This window comes from Ambystoma mexicanum, chromosome 3p (assembly GCF_040938575.1).
Source record: "Ambystoma mexicanum isolate Mex_15411 chromosome 3p, UKY_AmexF1_1, whole genome shotgun sequence".
NCBI classification, from domain to species: Eukaryota; Metazoa; Chordata; class Amphibia; order Caudata; family Ambystomatidae; genus Ambystoma; species Ambystoma mexicanum.
This window is the reverse complement of record NC_090925.1, coordinates 1,184,017,066-1,184,044,882: the sequence shown is the minus strand read 5'-3', so window position 1 is coordinate 1,184,044,882 and position 27,817 is coordinate 1,184,017,066. Positions and strand designations below refer to the sequence as shown.

The 27,817-nt window shown below is 42.8% G+C and overlaps 1 protein-coding gene across 1 annotated transcript in view; it reads right to left on the bottom strand.

Annotated features, from left to right (window-relative positions):
* Window positions 1–16,583: 16,583 nt before the first annotated feature.
* TGFBI (transforming growth factor beta induced) overlaps window positions 16,584–27,817 on the bottom strand; it is a 263,409-nt gene continuing 252,175 nt past the window's right edge. Inside the window, exons 15-17 of the mRNA XM_069652603.1 lie at window positions 25,010–25,086; window positions 18,346–18,370; window positions 16,584–17,177 (exon numbers count right to left, since the gene is read on the bottom strand). Of these exons, the coding sequence (XP_069508704.1) occupies window positions 17,137–17,177; window positions 18,346–18,370; window positions 25,010–25,086 (143 nt within the window). The 3' untranslated portion in view covers window positions 16,584–17,136. The remainder of the gene's footprint in view (window positions 17,178–18,345; window positions 18,371–25,009; window positions 25,087–27,817) is intronic.

The following is a 27,817-nucleotide window of genomic DNA, read 5'->3' as shown; positions in this document are numbered from 1 at the left end:
TACCATGGTTGGAGACTCATCAGGCTCCGTTGATGTAAACCTGGGAGATGTCAGAGGTTGCAGAGCCTTAAGAGCTGCGAGGATTGAACTACTTTTCGAGGGGCGGCAAAATAAATGAATATCCGGTCGCACTGACCTGGGGCATTTAATTTGCAAGCGTGAGTTCATGCTGGAGGCCTTAGTTGTAGTCAAGGAGTCCTTACAGCCAGCAGGTAGTGTCACAAAGATTGCTCGTGTAGATGCTGTTGACAATTTCACAGGCATATTTGTTTTTAAATTATAAGGCACCATTACCTCAAATGCAGTAATCTGTGAGTTTGCAAGAGAGGAAAGCTAGTAAATTAGCCACTTGTGATAATGTTAGTCTGTTATCACAAGAACGTAGCACACACCGAACCTCTGTACCGCTGTAATGTGGAACAGAACTCATGGTGCACTTGTTGTGTGTGTGCGTTGGAGGTTATAAGCACACCTCTCAAAGTGGAAGGAGCTTGTAAACGCTACAACGAAAAATATAAATAAACTGTTATACGAAGTCCATATAATAGAACAAAGTCTTCAGTGGTCTTCAGAGCATAAGGAGAATGGTTAAAGATCTTTAAGCTTGTCTTTTGAACCAATAGGAACAGCACCATAAGCATGTGAATCACTGAGTCAGGACAGGAGTTGTACAGCGTTTCACAGTGTAACAATCACGGTGCACTCGTCGTGTGCGCGTGCGAGGGTGTGCACATTTTGGACGTTATAAGCATGCTTCTCAAAGTGGGAGGAGCTTGTAGACACAATAGGAACAACACTCTAAGCAAGTGAATCACAGTGTCAGGACAGGGTTTCCACAGCATTCCACAGCGTAACAGCACTCATGGTGCACATATTTTTTCAGTACCTTACTTGTTTGTTTTGTTTTTATGCATGTGGGTCAATTACTTATAAAGTGCTTGCAAAAGAAACAAGTCAGCTCTGGTATTTATTTCTGTGTTCAGGTTTCTTGGGTTGGCATATAGATGGATGCAGAGTGCGTGGTAAACCCATCTTACCACAGGCGGTAATTCACTTTATGACATGTGGCAAAATATAAAACCAACTGGTCACAGTGAAGTGGGTATTTCTCTGGGGCTTTGTGTGAATTATAGTATTTTATGTACATGGTAAATGTATTCTGAGATATCACCCAAAGGGCATAACATGGTATTGTAAATAAAATACTAAAAGGGAGTGAGGTTGTGTTCTAAAGTGTACTGAGTTCAGTCTTGGCTTACCGTTAGTTACCCCAGTATAAGAAGACGCACCAGGCTGTTCCCTATAATCTAGACTCACCACTATACCACAGAAATAACACAAAAATACCACCAATGCATGTCTGATTTACAACCTTTGAGGAGCAACTCACCTTAAATGCGTCGCCCAAAGGAAGTTCAGGAAAGTTTAATTCAATGAATCATTCGAAATTGAGATGATCTAGAATTTTGCTAACAAAGTTTGTCTGTGCTTTCTCATTAGGCCTCATCAGAGGAGAATGTACTCTGTGTTTATTATGCCTAACTGCTGAAGTCATTGTGGAAAGCTCTAACGGAACAGTGCTTAACAAACTCTGTATCTTGTAGGTCCAAATCATAGAGAATGTTTGCAGCTGCAAATTAATTTGTAGCTCAAAACTGCAATAGTGCGAAGCTCACATGCTCACCCATCAGAATAGTAACTCAATTTGAAAGGAAATGGATTCACACATACTGTGAAGGTACAGCACAGTTTGCATGCGAGCAGTTTAAAAACACGGTTACAAAAGTGGCACTGATTATGGATTGGAGTGGAACTTTTCATCGAACGTCACAGGGAGTGGTAGAGAAAATGCAATGTAAATGAAAAACAGCACCCAGAAATCGCACCATCCAGTTCCGGTCTACCCTTTTTTCAAATAAGTATGCAGGTCTCAAAGTACACCTATGCAAGAGGGTGAGAACTGAAAAGCAGCAAACACCCCTATGCTCCACACAAACATACACCATCAATTGGAGCACAGCTTTGGATTCACCTAAAAACGAACCAAGATGAGGCCCAGCTTTCCTGCACTAACATGGCTTATTGCCTGTCAACCTACGTATTTCTACTCTCTTCAAATACCTGCAAATGCTCTCATAATTCACTATACATCTGCTGTTATCAATATGTGTGTACCCTATCACCGTGCTCCCTTCATAGACAGTGCAGTGTATCATAACAGCTATATGGCTGATCCAGCTGGAGTGGCCTTGGCTCTGCTGCCCAGGTGCATGAAAGAAGGCATGGTAGAGTTTTTGACAGAAAACATCTCCACTTGAAATGCCTGATGAGGAAGAAAGGGGAGTGGTTACGGGCTCATTCCAGCACACCTCTGCTATTGTTGGGGGCATATCACAGCCCACTCAATCCCATTACATAAACCAGATATTGTGCTGCATAACATCACTTGAGGGTAGACACATATACATGCCATATACATGCCACACACACTGCAGGCAAGACAGAGAATGTTCCAGGAGTTTTATACCATTGCACAATTCCCACGAGTGCTGGGAGCCATTGATTGTACGCATGTTCAGAAAGTGAGCACATGTACCGCAGCCAAAAGCATTGGCATTCAGTCATTACACAGGAACCCTGCAACCCCAGGTGAAGTAAGGTATAACTCAGCACAAATAGCCATTAGGGTAATAGTGGAGCACACATTCATGTGCTTAAGCCTTGCTTCTGCTCCCTTGACCACTCTGGTGACATATTGATATATGCCCCACCAGTAGTATGCAAGATCATCGTGACTTGTTGTGTCCTGCATAATGTTGCCTCACAGCGTGGCATACCAGTAGAGCTGCAAGAGGGACATCACACTCAACCACAGGCACCACCCATCCCCTTGGCAGGTCAAAAGGCAGAGGGGAAGGATGTATGCAATCAGGTCATGCAAACCTACTTCACCTAATTAGCAGCCCCTGTGGAGCACACACAGTGAAGCCACATCTCTGATGCCTTTCAATGATTTATCAGGGCTAATCCCCCTTGCCCATAACTATACCCTGAGAATATCTGTCTTGGAGATGCAAACTGTGTAAGTCCACATCCATCAAATTAAGTGCACACACCACTGACAAAGTCATAGCAAGTGCAAACAACAGTATCCGTGTTGCTAACTCAAAAGTATAAAACACAATCAGTGAAACATGTTACCATTTTGACATGCTCACCACCAATAATTGTGCACTCGGACTTCTAACAACAGACAAGAAAACAGAATTAGAAAGGCACAGCATATAATGTAAGCATAAACAAATGCCTTGGAGGACTACTCTGCCCACTCTAGACATGTGTCACTGTAATATAAAGGTGGAGTGGTTAATCCATTATCTGCCAATATAGCTCATTAAACACATCTCCATATAGATAGTCATACAGACTGAGAGACGAGCAAGTTGAGTCAAATAAATTATCCATCTCACATGGCAGCATTGTCCATTAAGATTCAGTTCCAGCTGCCCTCAGTCATGTTCCATTGAACTTCTCAGGAAGTGCCAAAACGAAACGACACTGCCTGAGGTGTGGTGTGCAGACATTCCACAGCTATGCGCCCTTGCATAACAGCAACCGTCTCCCTTTGCAGAATTCCTCAGAAGAAAACTTTTTAGAAACATTTTAGAAAAAAAGGACGCTGAGATTATCATACTGGGAGACTTTAATAGTGAATATTTGGATCCCAAATCTTATTATGAAAAGAATAGATGTGGGGAATCTCCAATGGTGAGAAATGGAGGGAGGTTAATATGATCAGAATTAAAAAGCTGGGATTTAACCCTAGTCAAGGGAAACCTTATGAAAGATAACCCCCCTGAATTCACTTGGGTAAATGGCCTCTCCAGATCTACTTTGGACTATGTATTTTTACACACATCTTTATTTTTGAAATGTAATAACTTTAAAATGAGAAAAGAGCCATTGGTTCTTGTTCTATATTAATGACGCAGAAGCAATGTTTTTTTTTTATCATCCACAAAAACTTGCTTTCTTTCTGGAGATTGATCAAAGAACCATTAGAGCAATGCTCACTCCAAAGTCAGGCTGTTCCCTTGGGTGTGTGGGAGACACATCTCTCCTCCCTCTATCATGAAAATGAAGGGGTGGAAGGATCTCCCTCGCTCAATGGCAATTGGTCAGAACAGGTTAAGATTGATTTATGGGTGATAAAGGAGGCTATTAAGAAAAGCAAGGCCTGAAATGCTTTGGATCTGGATGGCTTGGCAAATGCCACACTAAAATCGAACCCGAATCTCTGGGCAGTGACTTTGTATGTTTTATTTTGTGAAATTGTGAAGACCAAAAACTTGCCATTCACCTGGAAGAAAGCAAATCTAGTAGTGATTTACAAGACTGGAGACATCTAATTACCACCCCATCTGCCTTCTTGACGCTTCCAGTGAAATATTCGGGGCTATTATTGTGCATGAACTACAGACGTGGGCAGATAAGAACAGCGTTATTGACAAATTCCAATCTGGTTTTCAATCCGGTCTGAATACCGCTCATAATTGCTTTGTAATTATTCTCCAGCAAATGCAGGCTAAACAGGAGAAATGTGAACTCTATTGTGCATTTTTGGATATCTCTCAGGCATTTGATCGAGTTAACTAGCGACCCCTGTGGGATAAGATGATATTTTGATTGCTTTGCACACCGACATTAAGGTTAGGGTGCGTTTAGATCAAAAAGGGAATTACACAAGGTGGATAGAGAGTTGTTGTGGGCTGCACCGTGGTTGTGTGCTGGCTTCATTTCTATTTAGTCTATATATTTGTGACTTGGGTGACATTTTTTAAAGAATCAGAAATGTTCCTCCAAAGCTAGGGAATCTGCCAATAAATTGTAATAGCAATGGGTTATTTATAACGCAGTTAATAGGTTTCTAAGCACGTACCGGGTATCAAAACTGTCTTTCTCCGCATCGTATTTCTTCCAAGGCGAACATGTTGCCCCTGAGCTATCCTCCCGAGACAATTACCTGGCATATGCTGATGACATAGTCTAATTTGACTTGACCTCTATTGGCCTACAAATGGCCATAACAGTGACCAAAGCTTATTTTTGCAGCTTTAGATTTTCAATTAAATGTAAAAGAATTAAAAATTCTAATGCTAAATTGCGGATCAGGAACAGAGCATCAGCATTAGGGTACCATTTCTTCTATAAATTAGAATATCAAACAATGGCATTTAATGATGCCTTTCTATTTGAAACAGCATCCATCAATGAAACATCGATGTGAAATGATATGTTTCAAATTGAATTTACTTCCCACTAGGGATGTCATGGGTCCAAGACAGAGTATTGAGCATTCTTTGCGGCTATGTAGGTACTGCTTCCTGCAAATTGAAACAAGTCGTAATCTTTTAACAGAATGCCGGGCTCTGGTTGAAATTCGTTTTAACTATTTCTGTCATTTTGATTTAGATGTTGATTTGATTAATACCGAGTGATTTTGGGCAAGGATTTTAAATAGTTGTGAACTCTCATTGGATATATCAGTTTAAAAAAATGTAATTTGTATTGTGCAAAATGAAATTAGATGTTTTTTTATATTTCTGTTATGTAATGATGTTAATGTATATTGATTTGTGTGTTTTAATGATTTGATATGAATTGCACTGTGATGAAATACAATTTGTAAAATGTCTTTTGCTTTGAAACGTTTTTTTATTAACCAAAAGCAAATACATAAATAAAATATTAGCCGGAGAGATTAGATTAAGGGAAGATATCTACTTATAGAAGGCATATGGGTTAGTACTTCATTGACTGTCTGTTATCTGTAAGAAAACCCACAAACTCCCTCACATGTATAATACTGATTTTAACAAACTAAATGGCAGCGGATTGGTCTATGCAACATTGTATAGCAAGTTACCCCATATACCCAGTGATTGGTTGGCATTCCCACCTAACCTTGGACTTTCGACTCAGACAGCAGCATCTATGGAAACCGAAACCTTTGTGCTTGGATCACATCAGATTACTCCCCACTTTCCCAATTAGTCCATGATCTCTCATAAGTTCATCCATGAGCCAATGTTTCCTGCCTCTAGTTGACCTTGTAGCCTGTTCCCTGTTTAGGAAGGAGTGAAAGCACATCACTATCTTCATTTGAGGCTTAATGAATACAACCTTGTTTTCGACTTTCGGGTCACGTGTGACAAGACAATGAATTGGTCCATTTCAGCCTCTTATTTATTGCTATTTGATTTAATTATACTGGATGTCATTGCTCCTCTTGGCCCCGAGAGGCTTGTGCACTCTACCTTGCATAGACTTTTAACTGTCCCATTTTTGTCTCCGCCAGATGTTTTCTTTTTCCTTAATCTTAGAGAAATATGTCTCATGTCCATGACTCATCTGTCTTTGATCCCAAGACAACATTGACTCCTCTTGTTTTGCACACAAAGCTGTTTTTCCAGCGTCTCCTGACTCTCCAACCCTGATCAGCTTCTGAGGTAGTTGAATTGAATATTTACAAGAGCCGGCGTCGATTTTCCAATAATGGCTGTCCTTGCCACGTTATATATTCCTCTATAGCAAGATTCTATGCAACTTTTCTACCTTGCGTTACTGCGTATTTACACTTATTGGTCAGCAAGTTATTTTATCTTCTTTTGCATTCATGATAACTTTATCATTTTGTGCGTGTTTATCTTCTTACTTCAGTTACATTATCACTCTTCAGTATTTTCATAATGTTTACGCATGGCTTCATAAATCCTCTTTATGACATCACTTCGTCCATGTCAGATTTCACTTAATGCTCCATGATGTCCAATGGTGGGTGCTGACATCCATGCATATGTTATCCTCCCACACATTCAGTGCAAGGGTATATTCAGTACAGTTGTCTGAGTGCATATCATCTCTCATACACTCAATGAGCGATGTGCATAACACATGGAGTCCTTCTCCTGCTGTTCCAGTATGACAGAGGTGAGGGTGCGGGAGCTAGGGAAAATTCATCCACCTGCTCCTCTACAACACCGTATCATAGTCAGCCTGAGTCTGAGACAATAAGTGCCAGTGCTCAAAAATAAGTACCGGGGCTGAGCCCTGGAAAACACCTCCACACAAATTAGGCACTGCCGCCAGCCTTGTCTAGTGTGCGCTGTCCCGATCTGCAACAAACACCACCTGGGGAGTAGTTGCCTAATAGACATGGTTGCAAGGCATGCACCCCACAACCATCCCATGCTACAGCTGTCGAAAACCACAGACAGCCGCACGTGGCACAGCCAGCTGTCCTTGAGTAGGGTAATGTGCATTGGGGGGAACAGCATGCAACCACCACCACCAGGTGCATGCTGGGACGTGTCCAATCGGACCACGTGAGGTATGAATTGGGGAGGCCAGGAAGCCTCAGAAAGACGCAAATGCACAGGGTCTATGGATCCTGTGGCGGTGCTGATCATGTCCTGAGCTTAGGGGAACAAAGGGAATGGGGACCCTGTCATAGCCCCAGCTGCACCCTGGCGAGGGCCCTAGGGCAATTAACCTTAAAGTGACCCTCTGACAGGCATAGACTCCGGAGGAACCCAGATCTGCAAGATGAGTTTGAACTGATGATAATCGATGTGTCCTACGAATAACACAATTACATTGCAGCTAGCTGCATTCTTCTTTGATGTGTGAGCTTAGTGATCTACCAACAAGAGTCACAGACAACTTTAATCCATCCAGATTTGGGCCTGAACCTGTTGGTGCATGAGAGGTTGAGGGGAGACAGCACCACCCGTCCTGCCGCATGGCAAGATGGACCCATGCCTTTTCAGGAAAGCCCCTTGTGATTCAAAAAAGACCATTGAGGAACATAACAAACGTATTCTCAGTGCACACCAATGTAAATAAGCAGGATGACAGGCCTTCATATGGTGATGGTGGCCAGGGCTGGGACTGCTATATGCATGCCTCATGCAAGACCACCAGCTCTATCAAAAGGTTCAACTGTGAGCAATTACAAGTGAAGCAACTATTGTATACGCATGTGGACCTGGAATAGCCATGACTGTTGCCACCAGACTTGCCCTCCAATTATTTCCAGTGAAAGGATGTGAAGTGTAACATTCCAATCACAGGAACATTGATCCAAGTCACTACCTACCCCATGTGGTGTGGTCAATTAGCATACCTGCTTACTTCCTTGGATATGGTGACAATTTGTCAGGCTCGCTCACTGGTTCTGAAGCATGATTCCCCCTTACCTGTGAGCACCATGGTAGGCACAGGAAGTTGATAGCCAAGACATCACAATGTATGTTTGCTGTCATCGGGAGGAGCAAACTGTCCAAGTGCAATTACAGTTACCAAAGCAGACATGAAATGCCATATTTGTCTTGGTCTGATTAATGCATGCATTCCAGGAGGTTGACATTTTCTGGTGTGTATTAGCTATAAATCCACCACGAATATCAAAGTAACTGAAGCAGCCATCAATGGATACATCACTAACTCAATGAGCCATTTGCACTGTCACTTTGCTGGCCATGTGTAGAAACCCTTGTATGGCTCACTCGTTGAGGCATGCACATGCCGCTGGCTGGATCCTCACAGTAGCTGCACCTGCTAGAGGGTAGCAAAGATGGAGTCTTGCACCCTCCTCTGGCTGATTTTCATGGCCTCAGGGACATCTGCAGGACAGAAACAACAGAGTGTTCAACCCCACAACTCTTGGGTGGTGGACAAATCAATCACACAGGCACTGGGACACCAACCTGCACTGTGGGTGATGATCGAAGGGGGAGGACTCAGGCACAACTGAAAGTGGGAGGGGTGATGCTATGCACCACCACAAGTGTGGTGACATGTGGGTTGTCCGTACACAGAATGGTTTTTTGGAGCAGTTGCTCATTCATGCTCAGTGGCAAAGGGTGAACAGCATGGCAGAGAGAACCAGCACTGGGGCAAACAACACCCAAACCCATCGACTCTGAACTGGCCACCAGTGAGCTTCCAGGAAGCTCAGCCTCTGTACTGCTTTGACAGTCAGAGACACCCATGTAAGTGGGACCCACCAGAGGAGCCATACCCTTGACACAGTCCCAAAGTGGGTGGAAGGCATTCACTAAAACTGCAGCCATGAATGTGGGAGGCATGACAAAGTGGGGATGGCCGTATGGGTCACCCCAGACAGAGCCACAGTTCAGGACCAGGGCTCAAACAACCTGATGAGGGTGTGTTGTATGCACAGATGGGGTATACACGTGAAGTGCATCAACAGCAATAAGTGACATATAACACTGATTCTACACACAATGATATATATGCATACACCATCTCACAGCCACCTCACATTATTCAGACGTTAGCTACCTCCAGGCAGGACCATGCCTAAGTGATGATGACAATGTGACGAGCACACAGAGGTGCACAAAAGCAAAAGGATAATAAGATAATCAAAATGGTATGGCCATAAGCAAGAAAGACACAGTAATTGCATTGTCACCGTATAATATTTATTTTGCAATTTAGTGATAGTATTTACATGGGCCGTGATCGAGGGGTGGTGTAGGAGTGGGATACGGAAGGGACAGGGGTGCGTAGGAAAGTGGGAGACTTCTAGGATCAACATGGCAGGACTAGGGTTTGCACCATGTTAGCTTTCAGAATCAGTGTTACACTCCTTGGGACCTAAGGTGGGAATGTGCTTTGGAAGATGTACATGCCACGCGTGGAGGTGTGGCTTTGGCCCAAGTGAAAACTATCCCATGTCATTGGCTATACAATCCAACTTGTTAAAAAAAATAAAAAAATAAAAACTCCCTCAGACCATAATCCTCATCATGGATGGTTTGTACTTGCAGCTCCACCTCAGAACACAGGCCCTGCAAGGATTAAGATAGGCCAGTAAAACCCACCAACACAGTTGCACATTTTCCTGAATCCCCACCTGTGAGTGGACCAAATCTGTCATCATGGTGTAACCCTCCTATGAAAAAATCCCACTACACATGCAGGGTCACATCTCCTCTCTGGCAGAAGGCTCTCCTGATTAAACTGCTCGCAGTGAAAAATGATTATTGGGCTACTCTGCCTTCTGGTCAGTGTCTAGGGTGGCTGGTAACAAGACCACCAGATGCTATGCTGTAGAAACATTCCTGATGCAGTCGAAGCCCCCATGTTGCGATAAAAGGCATGACCACTGTCCCTTGCACACTATATTCTTTCTCTAAATCATGGTGGTACTGACAAATGATTAATTGGAGGATGAGGAGAGTTTCAAGGGTTTGTAGTGATTCTCAAAAGCATCGACTACAAACAGTCGAATGCCAAAGCATCGACAACCTATATTTTACATGCAAAAGTGCAATTCCATCTAAACCAGTCCATCGACAATATTCATGGACTGGTTTCAATGGAAATGCACTTTTAAATGTAAAAAGTAGCATTTTCATGCATTTCTCCTAACTTTAAAACGTTACATGGAGCTGTCAGCCCCTTGTAAAGTTTTTTTTTTATACTGGGGTTCCCCCCATCCAACACCCCCCCAACCCTCACGCCCAATCATTATACCCTTAATCTAACGCAAGCCCCAACCCTAACCCTAGCCCCAGCCCTGACCCCAACCCTAACCCTAATGTAACCCTTAAACTAACCCTAGCCCCAACCCTAACCCTAGGCCCTAACCCTAGCCTCAACCCTAACCCTAAGTTAACCCTTAAACTATCCCAAACCCCAACCCTAACCCTAGCTCCCCAACCATAACCCTAATTTAACCCTTAAACTAACCCAAGCCCCAAACTTAACCCTAACCCTAATTTAACCCTTAAACTAACCCTAGCCCCAACCCCAACCCTAATCCTTACCCATAACATGTCGATGGAACCATCAAATTATTTTCAACGAAATGGCCATTCAATGGAATGGTGTTTTGATGAACAAAATTCGATGGTTTGGGTTTAGATGGTTTGGGTTTAGATGGAATGACCGGATACCATTTCAAGTACAATGGTGAAACATCCTCCACTTGTGGTAGGGACAAACATGTTCTCTACATACATGACCATCAATGCAGCAGCTGCAAGAGACACCAATGTTCACCATTGAGAATGCCAACTGCAGAACAGGTCAGCATAGATTCACAACTTATTGCACGTGGCAAGAACACGCCAGTGACACATTTGAATCCTAGAAAATGAATACAACATCAGCAAATGTTGCATGTGGCCACCTTTTGATGTGCTGTGACATAGTGTGTAAAAACAAAAGACCTATATCAGGGCTCAGTTACAGATTGTATTTAATACAACACACTGGAAGGGTCAGCAAAGGAATACAAGAATATATATATATGTGTTAATAAAGTTTGCACGGGTTCAGCATTACCAAAACAAGCGCAATGAATGTTGATAAGATCTGACTAGTCTCCCGATGGTCCAGAGACCTAGGGTTTGAATCACTCACTGTTCATTAGGGTTTTGGGTTATCCATTCCTGTCTTGGCCACAATTGGCTTATGTTTGTCATCATGGGTAGTGGCCATTGTGCATGCCGATGACAGTATATCTTCTCCACCTGAACTGGGTTGATTTTTAAGCTTTCATTCAAATAATTCAAGGACATTGTACTGTGTTGGGATATCAGCCACTGGCTCCCCATGTTCGGTCAGACCTTTTAGTTTGGAGGGGCACTACTGGCTTTGGCAAACTCTTTTGACTTGAGCTGTAGATGGGAAAGTGTTTTTTCAGGTACCTTAATGGGCTTGCCAGTTCTGCGTTGAGTATTTTGCTTTTTGGTCTTCTGCATTGTCCGACAATTGCACTCTGATTGGGGCATCTACTCCCTTTCTTTCTCCTTTGGCATCTAGGATTAGCCAATTAATTGTCTCTGCCTGTGATGTCCCTGAAACCTTTCTCTATGTGGCCATCTTGATTTGACCAATGTTAAATTGCTGCATGGAAACTATCTGTCCCCTCTCCCTCTACTTGGCACTCTTGGCTTGGAAATCGTTTGTTTACTACTCTGTGACCCCTCTAAGTGTCCACCTTCCTCCAGCATCAACTGTCCTCTGTTAGCTTCTCCTATGTCCATCCTCTAATACCAACCTCTCCTGGCCTCTAATGTTCTTCTGTTTTATCTCTTTGCTTATCTCCTTGAAAGCCTACACTCTACCGCCTAAAATGCAACCTCTCATTAACTATCTTTCACCCCCGTCATATTTCCATCCCTCTATATCAACCTTTCCCTTGAAAGTACGCCTTCCACCTTCCCCTTTCTCTGACTCTGCTTTATAAGGAATCTCTGCACTCAATTGTTCAGTGACTGAGGAAATAGAACCCCTGATATGCCTCCCAGATGTGGGTGCTGCTCACTGATTGGCCTGGACGATCATATGTTTTCTTGCTGTGATCTGTTTGGGCGTTCAATGTTTTAATGAAGCATTTGGGTGAGGTAGGGATTTAGAAATCCAGGAGTCCATCTTTGATGTATGCCCTGTGGCTTAGACTGGTGTTATCTTAGAGGGTAATCCCATCTCCACCTGATTTGCCAGCATTTTGTATAGAATATGAATTCCCGGAGAGGGGTGTGTGGCAGCCTCCAGCCAATGAGGAAGCTTGGAGCAGGGGCTTTATCACACGATAAAGCCCCCACCGCCATCTTCCTGGTAATGATCTGGTACTTTGTTAAGGCCTGTAACTATGGCCCTGGGGCATTACCTGGTACAGTAAGGCCCCCCTGTCTGTGTAATATTGCTTAAATAAATTCAACTTGGGGCATTTTGGAGGTTTGCATCCTGCATTTTTCAAATTACTGCACCAATATGCTTGTCATGGAGGCCCTGCTGCTGGATGTAATGGGGGGAGGGAGGGGTTCCTGCTATACTATTCTATCTGCACTAATCGTGAATACATGTATGTTTCTTTTTAGGTGTTATGGTGGTAGGAGCGAGGGTTGTGGGTCCACCTTCCGATTCTTCCCCTTGTGAGGAAGTAGGATTCTCTGGACTCCCCTGACTCCCTCTGTGACTTTATGGCCTTTCACTATTGTTTGGACAATTCTAGATCTGCTAGAGATTTTCAATCTGAGGGAACAAGGCGTTTTCTTATTTGGTAGAGTGGGAGCAGGAATCAAATGTCCTAGGGGGGGTTCCCTTGGGGGTTCTGCTTCCTGATCGCTTAGTGGTGTGTCCTTCTTCCCCTTTAAACTAAAATCTGAAAAGTGGTTTGCTTGTAAGTGTTGGGAAGGGCCTTTGTACCATCTGTTTGGTCCAGGAGTTGTGAGGGGGTCATGGGGGATTTCCCCCATTTCACCTCCAGGGATTGAGTCATGTAGCAGTCACTTTCCACTGGCCATTATGGTCTACCAAACTAGTCTGTTCAGTATGACTTTGTCAAATTACTTATATGTATATGCAACATCATGTAGTTAGGGGAGAGAAAAACAACATCAGGGAAATATAATATTACTTACTCCAGAATAATCAGTGTTGGCCTCAGTGCACATATAATAAAGTGTGCACAAGCCAACCTTGACAGAAGGGCCCTGAAAGACATTTCACACATTTGTGTCTTCTAGAATGCATAAAGACTTTGATAGACACCTATGGCACACAGGATCTACCTGCAGGCGCCATGCCAATAACACACAATGGGCCTCATTACGACTATGGAGGTAGCCATGGTGCTATTAGCGCCATGGCTGCCTGCATACCGGGCTCCAATACCGGGGTCCTGCAATGAGGAATTACCGGGTCATTCTGACATTGGAGGACCCAGTAATTCCTCCTTGCAGGAACCCATCCCCATTCCCATTTGAGCCCCCATAGGGCTCAATGGGAATGGAGAGGGAGCTAATAATGGCGCTGTTAATAACGGCCCGTTATTAGCTCCCTCTTCCCCTCGCGGGACCCGCTAAGGATGCCTGGTTTTACCAGGCGTCCTTAGCGGGTCCCGCAAAGGGAACCTCGTAATCGGCGCTCCCGTAATGAAGGGTGCCGGTCCCGTACCGGCACCCTTCATTACGGGAGCGCCAGGGTTATAATGAGGCCCAATGATTTAGTTGGAACTTGATCAAAGAGCAGGTTATCTATATAGCAGGCATCACCTCTTTATGCAGTGCAGGCAACCACCGGCGGGAACGTCATCATTGAGAGGTGACTTTGAGATTCATGACAGATTTCCTTGGCACTGTGCTTGATCTCCTGCAAAATATTGCTGACATTTGCATTGTGCAGTAATGTACACCCTCAGAATTAATCATGTATGTGATCTTCTGACTCTTGCTTGAGATTCTGAGGGAAGAGGCTTTCCCTAGATGTGATGTAGGCTTCTTCTTGTTCTCCTTCATGAAGCACACAGAATATCAACCTTATTTATTTCATTTCTGAAGTTATAGATTTCCTTCAGTGTTTTCTCGACTGGCTCTCCACTGGCCAGCCATCGTTCCACTGACACTAGGAGAGCAAGTGCTAGATGAGTGTGATTTCCCCAGCTCTTATAACATCTAACAAGGTCAACACTGCCATTTAGTCGCAATGTTTGGACATTTGTGGATAACCTCTAGAAGGGAACACCATTTCTGGGGGTCAGATATTGTATTAAATCAGATCTTGCTGAATTCCCAAAAGCGGATTTGTAAATAATAAGGTCCCCTAATGTTTAATCCAGTTCTCAGGACACATTTATATTTTCAATTACCTGATAAATGGAAAGGAAAATTAATTTTAAAAAGATGTTCATTGCTCACACTATTTAACATTCGCATAAAACATATTGAACATTTTGCTAGTATAATTATTTTTGCAACAACCAGAATGGCTACACCATGCACATTTGTAAGGTTTGGAATGGCTTTTAAGCCTATAGTTAATCATGATGTGTTATTTATACAGCTCTTTTGACAAAAAGCTTTACAGACAACATATGCACATACAATATCATTCAATCGAAGTAAGGAATAATTTGTTGACTTCAAATGGATGAAAGGCTAAATTGGCCTGGCCGGGATTCGAAACTGCAATCTGCAGATCTAACACAAATCACAGAAGTGAGACCTCAACCCGCTGAGCTATCTTACTGCCGATTATGTGTCTTTAGTTGTTGCTCTTTCTGTAAGAAATCACTGTTCCACTTCAGTACTCTCCTGTCGGCCTTATGACAATAAGCAAATACATTCGCTTGTCACTTGTAAAAATATGTGTGAGGGGACAACTTACCTGCTTGGATGAATCATAGGGACGGAAGGAGGAGGAGGGAATTGAGTTGATTTTAGGAATGGATTGACAGGAGTATCCACTCATTCAGGGTTCCGCTAACCATGGCATGGTAGATATTTCTGTAAGGATACGTAAGAGGTTGTGTCTGCTGTTTTCTTCCCGTGGAGCATTCATCCAGCCAAGGTTTGCCTAACTCTAAGTTCACCCTACAATAATATTTTGGGACGAGCATGTTTGTCACCTTTGAATTCAAAAGTAAAAACAATAATCACAATATGCAGTAAAGGAGTTTAAGCAAAGAGAAAACATAAATAAAGTGAAGAGGAGAGTTCAGGAGTTATGAGGAGCACGTCTAATACCAGACAAAAATACATGTCCTCCTTCTATCCTCCTGATCCCAAAACAATTCGCAAATAAGATCTAAGGACAATGCATTTTTGTTGTGTATCATTGCTGCAATGTTACAGAACCTTTAATTATATCGTTCCTTATCAATACAAGTGTTGCGCTATAATGCACATTGGAATATCAAACTAATATGAAAGCAATTGCATAAAACATGCTCCCCTTGCGCATATGGTCTTTTTACACTACTGAGATCTATATTTCAATACATGTTATGCCCATTGTTTTTATAGATAAATCCATGAACATCTTGATTTTGTCAACAGCCTTCACAGTTGTTTGTAAAGTTGAGGCCTAGTAAACGATTTTGCATTTACAAACAAGTTATTTAACCTTCTCTACGTGAGGCTATCTTTGTTTGGTCTGCTTGCTGTAGAAGAACTATCTCTCAGGTGTTTGGGAGGGTACAATAGGTGGTTCAGAAGTAGTGATGTCCACACACATCTTAGCAGCATCACAATACACTGCTTGCGAATTCTAGCCATGCTTATGTGTCGTTCCATGGAGACGGTATAGGTGTGCCTAGCATTGTGAGCATTGCAGACCAGGGGTGTTGCTAGGTCAGGAAAAGATCTGCAGCTATGCTAATTTTGGGATTGTCGGGACTGGGGCTAGCTAGCCTTTTTGGTTGTAACCCCTGAGCTTCTATCCGGGGCTACAACCAAAAGACCCAGGGATATAGCCCCTCAGCCCCCCTCCTCCCCAACAACGCCTCTGTTGCAGACACTTCAAGCATGCACCTAGACGCACCTGGATGTATTTGCCCGGGTATATTTTCACAATCACTAGACATGCAAACGATGTATACGTGTATACGCTCCAATGCGTTCTTCCCATCTTGGAGTGCCTTCAACAGCATTGAGGATACATATTGTAAGCGCAATTGTCTGGATAAACGTAAAATACTTCAACATGTAACACTATGTTTCAGCATGTTACGAAATGTATGACAAATGGTTCACACTACACAATTTAAGAAAGGAATGATTTATTTGCCAGATTTGCCTAACATTGCTTTCTTTGAGGGTGTTGACGAACAAGACAACCAAGAAGTTAGATAGTTGTCTGCATAGAGCAGCACATGCAAACTACATGTATAGCTTATTTCAAAAGTCATATTGGCATGTACAGCAAAAGTTTTGACAACGCACATTTTACATCTGCCAATTAGTTTAAGCTGTGCAAGACATTCTTATGATGTTTTAAAAACATAATCACAGTAAATTGTCACTGGAATACAGAGTGGTGCCTTTTTAATTAATAATTTGTTTAAATCACTAGGAAACCTGTTTTCTCTTTAGCAAGTCTTCCAAATATGGTTTCAGTCCATAATGTCCTGACACATTTCACAAACACGGTGGAAGAGCACTGCACTTGAATATGACCATGGAGTTTAGTCGTTCGGTTGATTGGAGACAAATAGAACACATTTTTCTTTGCACTTTTGGTTTCAAAAGTTTAGTCTTCGATTATTAAACCGGTGGCGAAAGTGCTCAGCATCATCACGAATGGATTGCCTGTGTTTTAGTGCTTCATTCTTGCCAAGATTTTGGAAAAAGCAGGTGCTAAAGTAGAAAAGAAATAGATGACAACAGGTAAGTATTTAAAGATGCATATGCACTTCTATGTCGAGTGTGTTTCATGACGGCTTCCTTCTGTGATAATGGAAACTCGGGTGTGATTTAAACAAATCAGAAATACATCTTGATACAATTAATTGAAATTGCTGCATGGTTTCATTCAAATTATAATGCTGTCTTTCTGGGTGGTTTTCTGGAATAGACCAAGGGCCTGATTCACCGAAGTGTTTTATAATAGTGCAATCCCATTGCAAAAGGCTCTGTGAATCAGGCGCCAAGTGTTTTGTGTTAATGGTTGACATAGGTGTAGGTTATATTACAACTATATCAAGGTAGCTAGAACTGAAATACAAACGCCTGGCTTGTGCCATCACCTCCCTCATATCTATACATTGCTTGTATTTTTTCTTTGCTCCCTCATATTATATTGACATCCTGTTGACGAATTCACGTTATTAACTCGTTCCCATTCATGGTAGCTTATATGACGTTGTTCTTGTAACTCGTATTCTGAAAATATGTATTACAAAAAATGCAATCTTTTGAACAAATAACGAACATGTAGTTTGCCCATATTTAATGTACACATAAAAAGGTACTGCAATAGACTGGTCTCTATCTACCCCTGTCTGTCTAAATGTCTGTCTTTCTGTCGCCCGGCCATGTCTATATGGAGCACTCTGCAACACCGCACAGCCGCAGAGCGAGTTTACTACTCGTGCGAGTCACACATTGTGGCTGTGCCATCTGATTATCACTTTGATATACTAAGCAGAGTCTACAAAGTTTAAATGCAAAGCAGGTTCCGCGATGGTACATGCTGCATACACTGCTTACGAGGCGTGGACGCACTGCCATCCTCCCGCGACCCTCACTGATTCTAGAGAGCGCGTGACGGATGACAACGGTACTATCCTTGACTAGCCCTGACTAGTGGAGATGCTGGTCCTTGAGACGATGCACAAGTGTTATTGCAGATGGGAGAACATTGACTGAAACTCAAACCAGCAAACTGCCCTGGGTAAAGACCAGTAGAACCACATCCAGTATCGTTATCACCATGGAAATTAAAAAAAAAAAAACTCAGCTTGGAAAATGTGGCTTCATTAGAACTAGGATAGAGTTTCATTAATGATATGAATGATGTCCTTACCTAGTCGAGCACGTCGCTGAGTAACCTAAAAGGAAAGGAGCATTTTATTATTAGCTTTCATTTAAGAAAATCACAACTGGTACAATCTATTCATGGAATTTCAAATGGTAGAACTCCTAGAACTTTCAGCATGGTATTGGTGAATTTCTCTTTGATAAAAGAATAACACTGGCCTACTGGAGGTCCGAGCAACACCACCCAAGTACGAAAGGTCCTAATGCACTTAATAGAATCAAATTATAACCATTATATGGGTGATTTTCCAATTGAGAACTTGATGTCTCTATTTCAAAAATGCTGATGTTACTATTCTTTAATAGCTTTGCAGATGGTGCTCTTTTTGCCATGTGTGATATCATCGATGTTGTCATACATGATGTAGCATTCATTCATTTGAATGTTTTGCCATCTGTACAGTGCCTTTCACCATAATTAGGTCCCCACAAACTGGTGGTTGAAATCCCTCGGTCGGACCAAAGTCCAGAGTATGGGTACATGTGGAAGTGCTATTATGTGTGTTTGCATTTTGGCCATTAAAGTTATGAGATGGTGGCCAAGACCCTGCTAGTCACCCATGTCTGAATGGCATGTGGATGGGTGGAAGTAGGTATACTAGTAGTTAAGCAGGAGGGTGTGTGTAAGAGCATAGAAGACTTATGTGAGTAGCTACAGTTCGAATTTTTGTCATAAATGGTAGCTTCATTCTTATGGCAGGGGTGTTGTGAAACAGTGTTTGAGTTGTATGGGAGAGCAGAAGTGTGCAAATGAGGTTGTGTCTTTGACTAAGGTTAGAAGGTGCAGAGTGTGAAAGGAATAAATGCATTAGTGATACATTCAACATTGTCTATCCTCTGGATTCCATCCAGCTAGAAAGAGTAGTGCATAAACTCACCTACAAGCAATGTTGGGATGTATGTCAGGCCACCGCCCTTCCTGAACGATATTAATTGCGGAAAATATTAAAAAACATCAAAATGAACATGGGACAGTGTAGGAGGTAGGGTGCATGCGCCATGGGTAACGAAAAATGGCAAGAGCAGAAACCCATAGAGCGGAAATGCAGCAATTCACTTATGTAGGATATAGTATGCTTCTACACACGACGGACATAGCACAAACTAACATTGCATTTACAAGTAGGCCTGAATCCTTGGAAGGCCTGTTCTCCAAAAATAACACAGAACAACAAGGCCTTATTTGAGCCTCCCGAGTCTCAGGCACAACAAAATAACACGCATATGCCCCTACATCAAATAGGTCTTTGAACTAATTAAGCAGAAATTTGTGCAGCCGAAGACGTGAAGGGCTGCGCCCTAGCAGCAAGGTTGTATTCTTGTGACAGAAGGCAGAGGTCTTGAGATGCCCAAACATAAAGTAAGATTTTGGGAAACTAGTGCCTCCCAGAATGATGGTCACTCTATTTGAACTACCAGATGTGCAAGGAAATGGGCTCCAAATCCTTTTCGAACTGGGTTCATTAGCGAGGCACAACGTTCACTCTCGGCGAAGAGGAGCTGATAAAAGGGAAAACAGAGAACAACATGATCTATGTTTTGTGCCAGGGAGAGCCAAGAATGATGCCCATACGGTGGGGAGTGCACGATGGGGCGCCAGCATGTCTGGGATGAGAAAGGGCTGCTTTGTCTGCAAGGACCAGCCTGACCTCACAGAGTCTTACCGAGCTGATATTGATAATCAGGTGTATCACACGTCGTCAGGATAAAAGGTACGGTGGTGCCATTTGATGTTAACCAATTGCCTTACAGTATTCCATGATGGACAAAGGACACTACCCATGTGTGGAGAAAATGAGAGAGAAGACAACAGTACCAATGGGAGAATGGGCTATGTGTGATCACTAGCACATAAATAGTCAGCAGCCAATGAGGGTTGGGGATTAACACTGAAAATCAATTGCGTCATGAGTGACGATTTGTGTGTATATAACCACAATCTTGTACGGAAGAATTCAGAGAGCTCTGTGGAAGCGGATTCATAATACCCTGTCGTCTTTTCCTTCTTGTATACAAAAACAAAACTCTTGCCTTTGTAAAAAGTGGGTGCACCTAGTCTTTTTTATTTTCTTATAATAAACAAAAAAATCAGGATGGCGAGATCCAGACCAAATTCTGTGTGTGTGTGTTTATTCGCATCAACACAGATAATTTCAAATAATCAAGACAATTTATTTTACAGATCTTTCGATAAGCACGAAAGGTACAATGTGAACGGACAAGGTTTAGTGATAAAAGGTGATAACACATATGTGTGTAGACCTCGAAACTGTAGAGGTCAAAACTTCAATCAAGAACAGATTTCCCACAGTTGGAAAGGGTAACAACCCTAGTAGGCAGGGAAAGGTGTGCTCTCAGACTTGCGTCAGTCCAAGGCATGATAGACACATGGTGCACACAACACAATTTACATGAAACGTACACAAGGGGGGTGGAGTTGTGACACAGGGATACTAGGGTTGTTACCCTTTCCAACTGTGGGAAATCTGTTCTTGATTGAAGTTTTGACCTCTACAGTTTCGAGGTCTACACACATATGTGTTATCACCTTTTATCACTAAACCTTGTCCGTTCACATTGTACCTTTCGTGCTTATCGAAAGATCTGTAAAATAAATTGTCTTGATTATTTGAAATTATCTGTGTTGATGCGAATAAACACACACACACAGAATTTGGTCTGGATCTCGCCATCCTGATTTTTTTGTTTATTATATGTTTACCCACCTGGGCAAATCAGGACCCCGCCAGGTGCCCTACCATTTATATTTTTTTATTTTCTTGGTATGATCATTTGGAGTTGCCCCACACTCAGGGGCAATAAATGCACACCCTCTGTGTGGATCATAGAGTGATCCTTTGCCTATCCTCAGATCTTTCAAGAGGGAGAAATTCCCACCTTATTTGTCTGAGGATGTACATTAGTAATAATTTGAGGGCATGTTCAGCATTTTCTTAGATACCTAAATGTGCTGTTTACCTACTTTTCTGGTTGGGGAGGCAATTCTCTAATGGGAACTAGCAATGTGTTTCTGGTTCTGCATTTTCCGCGGTCAGATAAACTCTTGGGGGCCGATTCATGGAATTTCGCACAGAATTTTCACAAGGTCAGCACGCCAGGAAGGACACTGCACGTGCCTATGTTCAGAAAGAAAAATGTGCACCACACATATGCATGGAATTGACAGCGCAAAGTAACCGTATTCGCAAATCGCGGCTGGAGCAACCCCGACATGCCCACACACAAAACAGAAAACTGCCAGATCAGCTACCTTGGCACGCTCCACCGGGCATGAATTCAAGCACCCTTCAAACAGTGTGTGGGGTCCCCCGTAAGAAGGCCTGCATCTAGGGGATCCTGCGCAGGGTCTCCCATAACTGTATCCCGCACCCCACAAATTGCGTATTAAAAATCATAATTTCCCAATAACTCACGAAATCTGCGTGCAAACCCACGTAAAATGTTCCTGCACCCCGCTACACTGCTTAGATGCACCTCTACTTTACATCGGAACCCCGATTGAGTACACGCACCCAAAATCTGACATGCGACCCCACCTGTGAACTGAAAATCCTATGTGCAAGTGTACTTATGCCTGCCTTTGGATGGTGGATCGTATGAAGGACTTGCGTGGCCATTTCCCAGCCGAGAAGTTGTGTGATCGAATCCATGAATACGTCTTGTGCCGTGCAATTGTGGGCATGCAAGGGACTGCCTGCAGGACGTTCCTCGGAAAGGCCACTTTTCCGCAAATTTTTCCACATTTTTGGTATTCCGCCCCTTCCCAGCCCTCTGCTCAAGTCACGCCCATGCTCTGCCTGGAGTCTCGCATAACGCCCTTGATGGCTCGCACAGACATGCCAAGCCAGCGCAAACTCCACGCAAGTCCAACAAAGGTACCAGGCATTCGATTCCATGAATCGACAAAGAGGGATTTGCGTGCAGTCGCGCACGCAAGTACCATATTTTATGCACCTAAAATTCCATGAATCGGCTTCTTGTACTTTTTTCGGGGGTGGCCCCCACTGAAATCCATATATTTTTTGCCCTCTGACTTTCACCCTGCCCTGCCTCAACCCTCCTTTATTGTCAACTGTACCTCTGGCCGAAGGGGAAGTTCTCCCTGCTAGTCTATGTTACTCCCTTACGCTATGCCATAATGCTATGCTACTGGCAACTTTCTTGCGCAGTGTGTTTTTGGGACAGTGTGTCTTTCCCAACCCCAAAAGAGGCCTGGGTACTTCTGTATTTTTTTTGTCAGACATTTGCCTTTTTTATTTCACACATTTTTGTGGGGGCAAATTCAAGAAAGACCATGACCTTAACCATAAGCAATCTCTATCTTTTATGCATCCAAAAGTAAACAAGGGCTAGTGGCCACCATTGCAAAAAAGTGCCCCCGTAATTCCGAACTGACACATCTGACATAGTCTAGAAAAGTTAATTAAGCAGAGACTTCATCTGCATGCTATCAAACATCTATTGATATGCCACACAGATACAGATGCATGCATGGCCTGTGTAACAGCTCAACTAAGCATTCATTTATAGGTTTTGTTTGTTGACACATTTTCATAATTATTAGACATTCTGGCTAGTTGTTAATATCGAGCAGTATCAAATATTCATCAGTCAGATAGCACAACCGGTTTCCGACATCTGTGTGCAGCCTGCTGATGCGGGTTCGAATCCCGGCAGGGCCAACTCAACTTTTCATCCTTCTGAGGTCGATAAATTGAGCACCACGCAATACCACTTTGTGGGATAATAATATCAACTGTTACCTCAGCGCTCAAATGCCTGTGGGCTTGTAGCCCTATATAAAACTAGATATTATTATTTTCCAAAATTAATGTTGTATTCTTATATTTATGAGTTCTGTCTTATATGTATTATTTACTAAGTTGATTCATATTTTTATAGATGCTAAATTGATTCCTATTTTATATAGATATGATTAATTCATTACGTGATTTATGAAATAATACAGATTTTTAATAGGCAACATTTTTATGCAAATGTGCCTGTGGAGCGAATGTAAGTTCTCTTTTGTCATGTGTTCGTGTGATCTATGCCTCTACACAATTTTGAGTAGAGTTCTGGGATTGACTTAGCTACAAATCATGCCCGAGTTTACAAGGATCTTTCCTATAAATAGTGTATTTCTCTGCATGGAAACCCTATTGGTTTAGCATTGTTTCTATACATATTGCCTTTCCGCCAAGCTTTTGCCAATGAGGATGGAGTCTGAGAACCTGTGCTTCTTTAGTTCTTCCTGATCAGCAAGCACAGGCGCAAGCGTTGCAATGGTGAACAAGCTTTGTTTGTTGGTCTATGATTTGCGGTGCTGTTTTTTTGTTAGGATTCGTTAGAATTTTAGAGGATCTGAAAACTTAACACGTTTTCTGTCTGATGGATTTTTTTGAAAATGCTATTGTGGTGATTTAATGAAAACAGTAAAGTACAATATTAGAAGTACTTTTGTTAACGCAGGTTACATATTAGTTATTGATACATAACCATCCGTTTATGAGAGGAAAAATAAAACCGCAGACCTTAAAATAAAGTGATAGTTTAGAACCGCAAAGATATACATGAAGAGGTCAGCACGGCGAAATTCTCCATGATGGAATTGTTGAGAAATTTTCTTCATCAAGACAGCACTGCCGTGAGACCTGCAACCAGGGTAGCCTGGCCTGTAGGGAACTCTGGAGATTTACCGATAGGCCTCTGCACCCTGGGCCTCTTTTGTGAGCTAACGTATCTTATTTCCAAATTTTCACATAGGAAAAGGGTAGCGCTTTCTGAACCTGTTTAATATGTGGCCACATAGGAAAGGAGTTCCAGGGCCTTTTTTGGTTCAGAGTTCAACCCCGCTGGCAACATCTCAAGAGAAATGCTGAGACCTCACTCGCTTGTGTCCTTAAGCTTGGTCCTATGAATCATTGTATTTTCCATAAATGGCGACTAGGTCCTGGCTTCAAGGAATGGTCTATTACATCTGTTACATCTACGGATAAACATTTCTAAGGATTCTCCTGATGCATATAATTAAGCACATCATTTGGAAGACCTTTACACCACAGATCAGGGCAAACCGTGTATTCACTTTTGTTTTTTATGAATACTATAATGCTACAGAAATAGCAGAGCTATTTCTCTTTAAATATAATAAATGACAAGAAGGTTATGCAGAAAATATGATGCGAATGCCACTAGTTTCACCCAGTGCACAGACATGCAACAGCATGCCCTGCCACAGTGTGGAGTTTGTCATGAACTCGAATGTAATTCTTTTTTTAAATAAAGCGTTAAATGGTTTGTCATTCACACAATGTATCTTTAAATGTTATATTCAGGGTTCAAAACCAATATATTACACAACTTTTGCGCGAGTGTAGCATACGTTGCTTCATTTGTAAGAGGGCAACTATCGATTGTGTGCAAAAACTCATTGCTGCCATACATATTTGCACCGGGGAAATGTTCTCTCCGGTGCAAAAGCCCGTGCAAGATTGCCCTGTGTCAGTGCAATGGACGTGTAGCAAAATATCCGGAATTCATTGCTAGTTATACATTCCTGTGCTCCTTCCATTCACCTCTTTTCAAACCACGTTTCTATTCCCTGAAATGGTCCTATGAGACCTTACCTTGGTAAATGCTGACGCATGTTTCAAGCTGTCCAGTCCTGAGTCTGAAAACTCGTCTGCTCGCTCCTGGGACTTCACTATTATTTCAAACATAAGGAAAAAAGACAAAGATGTTTTGTTAACAATTGGATTCATATAAATGTGTACGCTGTAAGGTGTTTTCTTTTTTTAACAAACAGACATTTTGTTATTCAACGAATACAGTTAGAAGAACATGGTCTCCTGGCTCATCAGAAAAGGCAGGCGAGTGACTTGGAACTGGCAATAGGTGTGGGAAACTCGAGTGCAAATGCACTTTCACAAAGTGCTGAATTCTCCCTTTAGGGCCACACAAGTGCAATTCTGAGCAAGGCCTGTTTCCACATTGGGGTGCACAACCCGAAATGTCATTTCCCCAACGCATTATTCTTCAAAGTCTCCCAGATTGTTTCTCAATGAAGTGCAGTTCAAGCCACATTGTAACTTATACAGTTTCGGATCAGTCCCCAATACCCTTGGAATGCCCATGTAGATCAATGGTGTCTGGGGAAGGGTGTAACCTCCGAAATTGTACTTTGGTAAGAAGATGCATACCATATAGGATAAGGTAGGAGATATAACAGTGATAAGCAAATACAATAAACAGTTTCTGTGCCATTAGTGGTGTGCGTCATAGTGGTGCAAAGTGAGTGTCACAGTTTACTTTGCTGCGCACCTGGAGATCCACTCTTCAGCAGTATGACCCAGGCGACGTATGCAACCAGTTAACACATACATAGCCTTCCTGGGCCCGGATCAAAAATACCTACCAGAACAAATGACAGACCAGAACATCCACCTCAGAAAACCAGCACAAAGCTGAGCTGGGACATCTTACTCAACTCGATGGGACTCCAACACCTTCTCCCATACACCCTTTCCTGTGGGATGTTCCTCAAGGATCAGTCCTAGGCCTATTACTCTTCACCCTGTACAACACCACCCTCAGTAAACGTAATTCTTCCTTTGGCTTTGACTACTACCTCTTCACTGATGATAGCCAGATGTTACTTCCTTCCCCTACTCCACACTTGCAATTACTGAATGCATAATGCATTGCCAAGCCATGATGACTCACGTCTGGGTGGCTCTACTACCATTCTGCACTCTTCAAAGATGAAAGTCACTTTTCTCCCTGCCTCCAAAACCAACCTCATGCCCCCCTCTCACATCCCTTTCCCCCAACCTCCTCAACCCGTTAGTTTACGCTCACAGGCTTGTGGTTTTCGTAGACAGTTTACTGTAACTCTACTAGTTCAGCATGATCCCTGTCTCCCAACCAGACTCATTCATTATACAAGTAAACATTATCAAGATATGTCCACACCTCAAGGACCACTCAACTAAATCATATCTGTTTACTCCTATGCTCAGAAAACAGGACTACTATTTTAGCCCACTTCTTGGTCTACCCCTCTACTCATTTGCTGCCTTCAACTAAGTCCTCAACTTTGCGACGTGCACTCTTTCCAATCTGCCCATATCATCCACCTACTCTACCTAACATTGCCAAGCTAAATAGCTTTGCATGCAACTGTATGTGCCTCTTCTTTCACAACTTATTAGCCCCCGCAACACACCCCTTTGCCTCCATGTTCTGCTACTTTCCTTATGCTTTGCAGCTTGAGAAATAGCTTGGCGGAAATGTCCAGGCAGATGCCAGTACCACAATCTAACTTGGAATTTACAAATGCAGTGACAGTTATAAACTTTTGTGGAAAAGTCCAAAAAGTAAAGAACGATTTAGTCTTTAAAGCTAAAGGGCCAGATTCCTAGAAAAAGCGCATAGACCGCGCAAAGTACTCTGCATGGAAAACCACTTTGCACGTACCTGCACGCAAAAGCATGCTGTGTGCGTTCTGCGTATTCATTCAATTTCCACCGCAAAGTAACCATAGGTGCAAGTAACATCCGGAACGCCCACGAGACACCCCCGCGAAAAGCAAAAACACCAACACATACTGACCTTTGCAAAGTCTTCATCTGCAACATCATGCACCCCAGCAATACTGGGCCCATCCCCCAGCAACCAAGGCAGCCCACAGGTGACACTGCATGGGGTCCCCTGTAACTCCTAACTGCACCCGACAATATGAGTACCATTTCCCGTAAGTGAAGGAGGACTCCCATAGATCTGCTTGCGAACCCGGTAAATCAAGGCTGCACCCCTGTAACCTGCACACAGATATCCCTAACTGCAATTGACATCCCAACTGTGTGCATGCACCCCTAAATTCCCAATCCTTCTGCTCCTTTGCAGATTGGTTCCAATGCAATTGTTACTTTGTGGGTCCTTTCATGTGTCGGTAAGATCACAAGCTTTGCATGCTTCTTCACCTGACGTGACGTTACGCAGTCAGATCCATTAATACACTTTTGTATGCCCATTGTTGGCCATACGATTCCTCTGCATAACATGTCCCTCGACATGCCTAGGTAAGTCTTTGTTCTTCCTCATTCTGCGTAGGGAATGGCGAAAATGCATGTTGCACCCCCTAATGTTTTCTTTGCGAAGGCCCATCCTACACTTTACATGGAGGCTCGCGCAGAGCGCCCGACTGCACGCTAAGATGTGTCGGACCTGCGCAAGTTCCCACAAGGTACCGGAAATGCATGCAAAGTCTGTTATATGAATCGACTAATGGAGTTTTGCGTGCTGAAAAGTGTGCAAACTCACTGTTGAGCATGCAAAATATTCTGCAAATCAGGCCTACAGGTACTTGTGATAATGTACGATCAGAGTCCAAAATAATATTCATGCTCTTAAAAAGTTGAGAATGTGATAGGCCT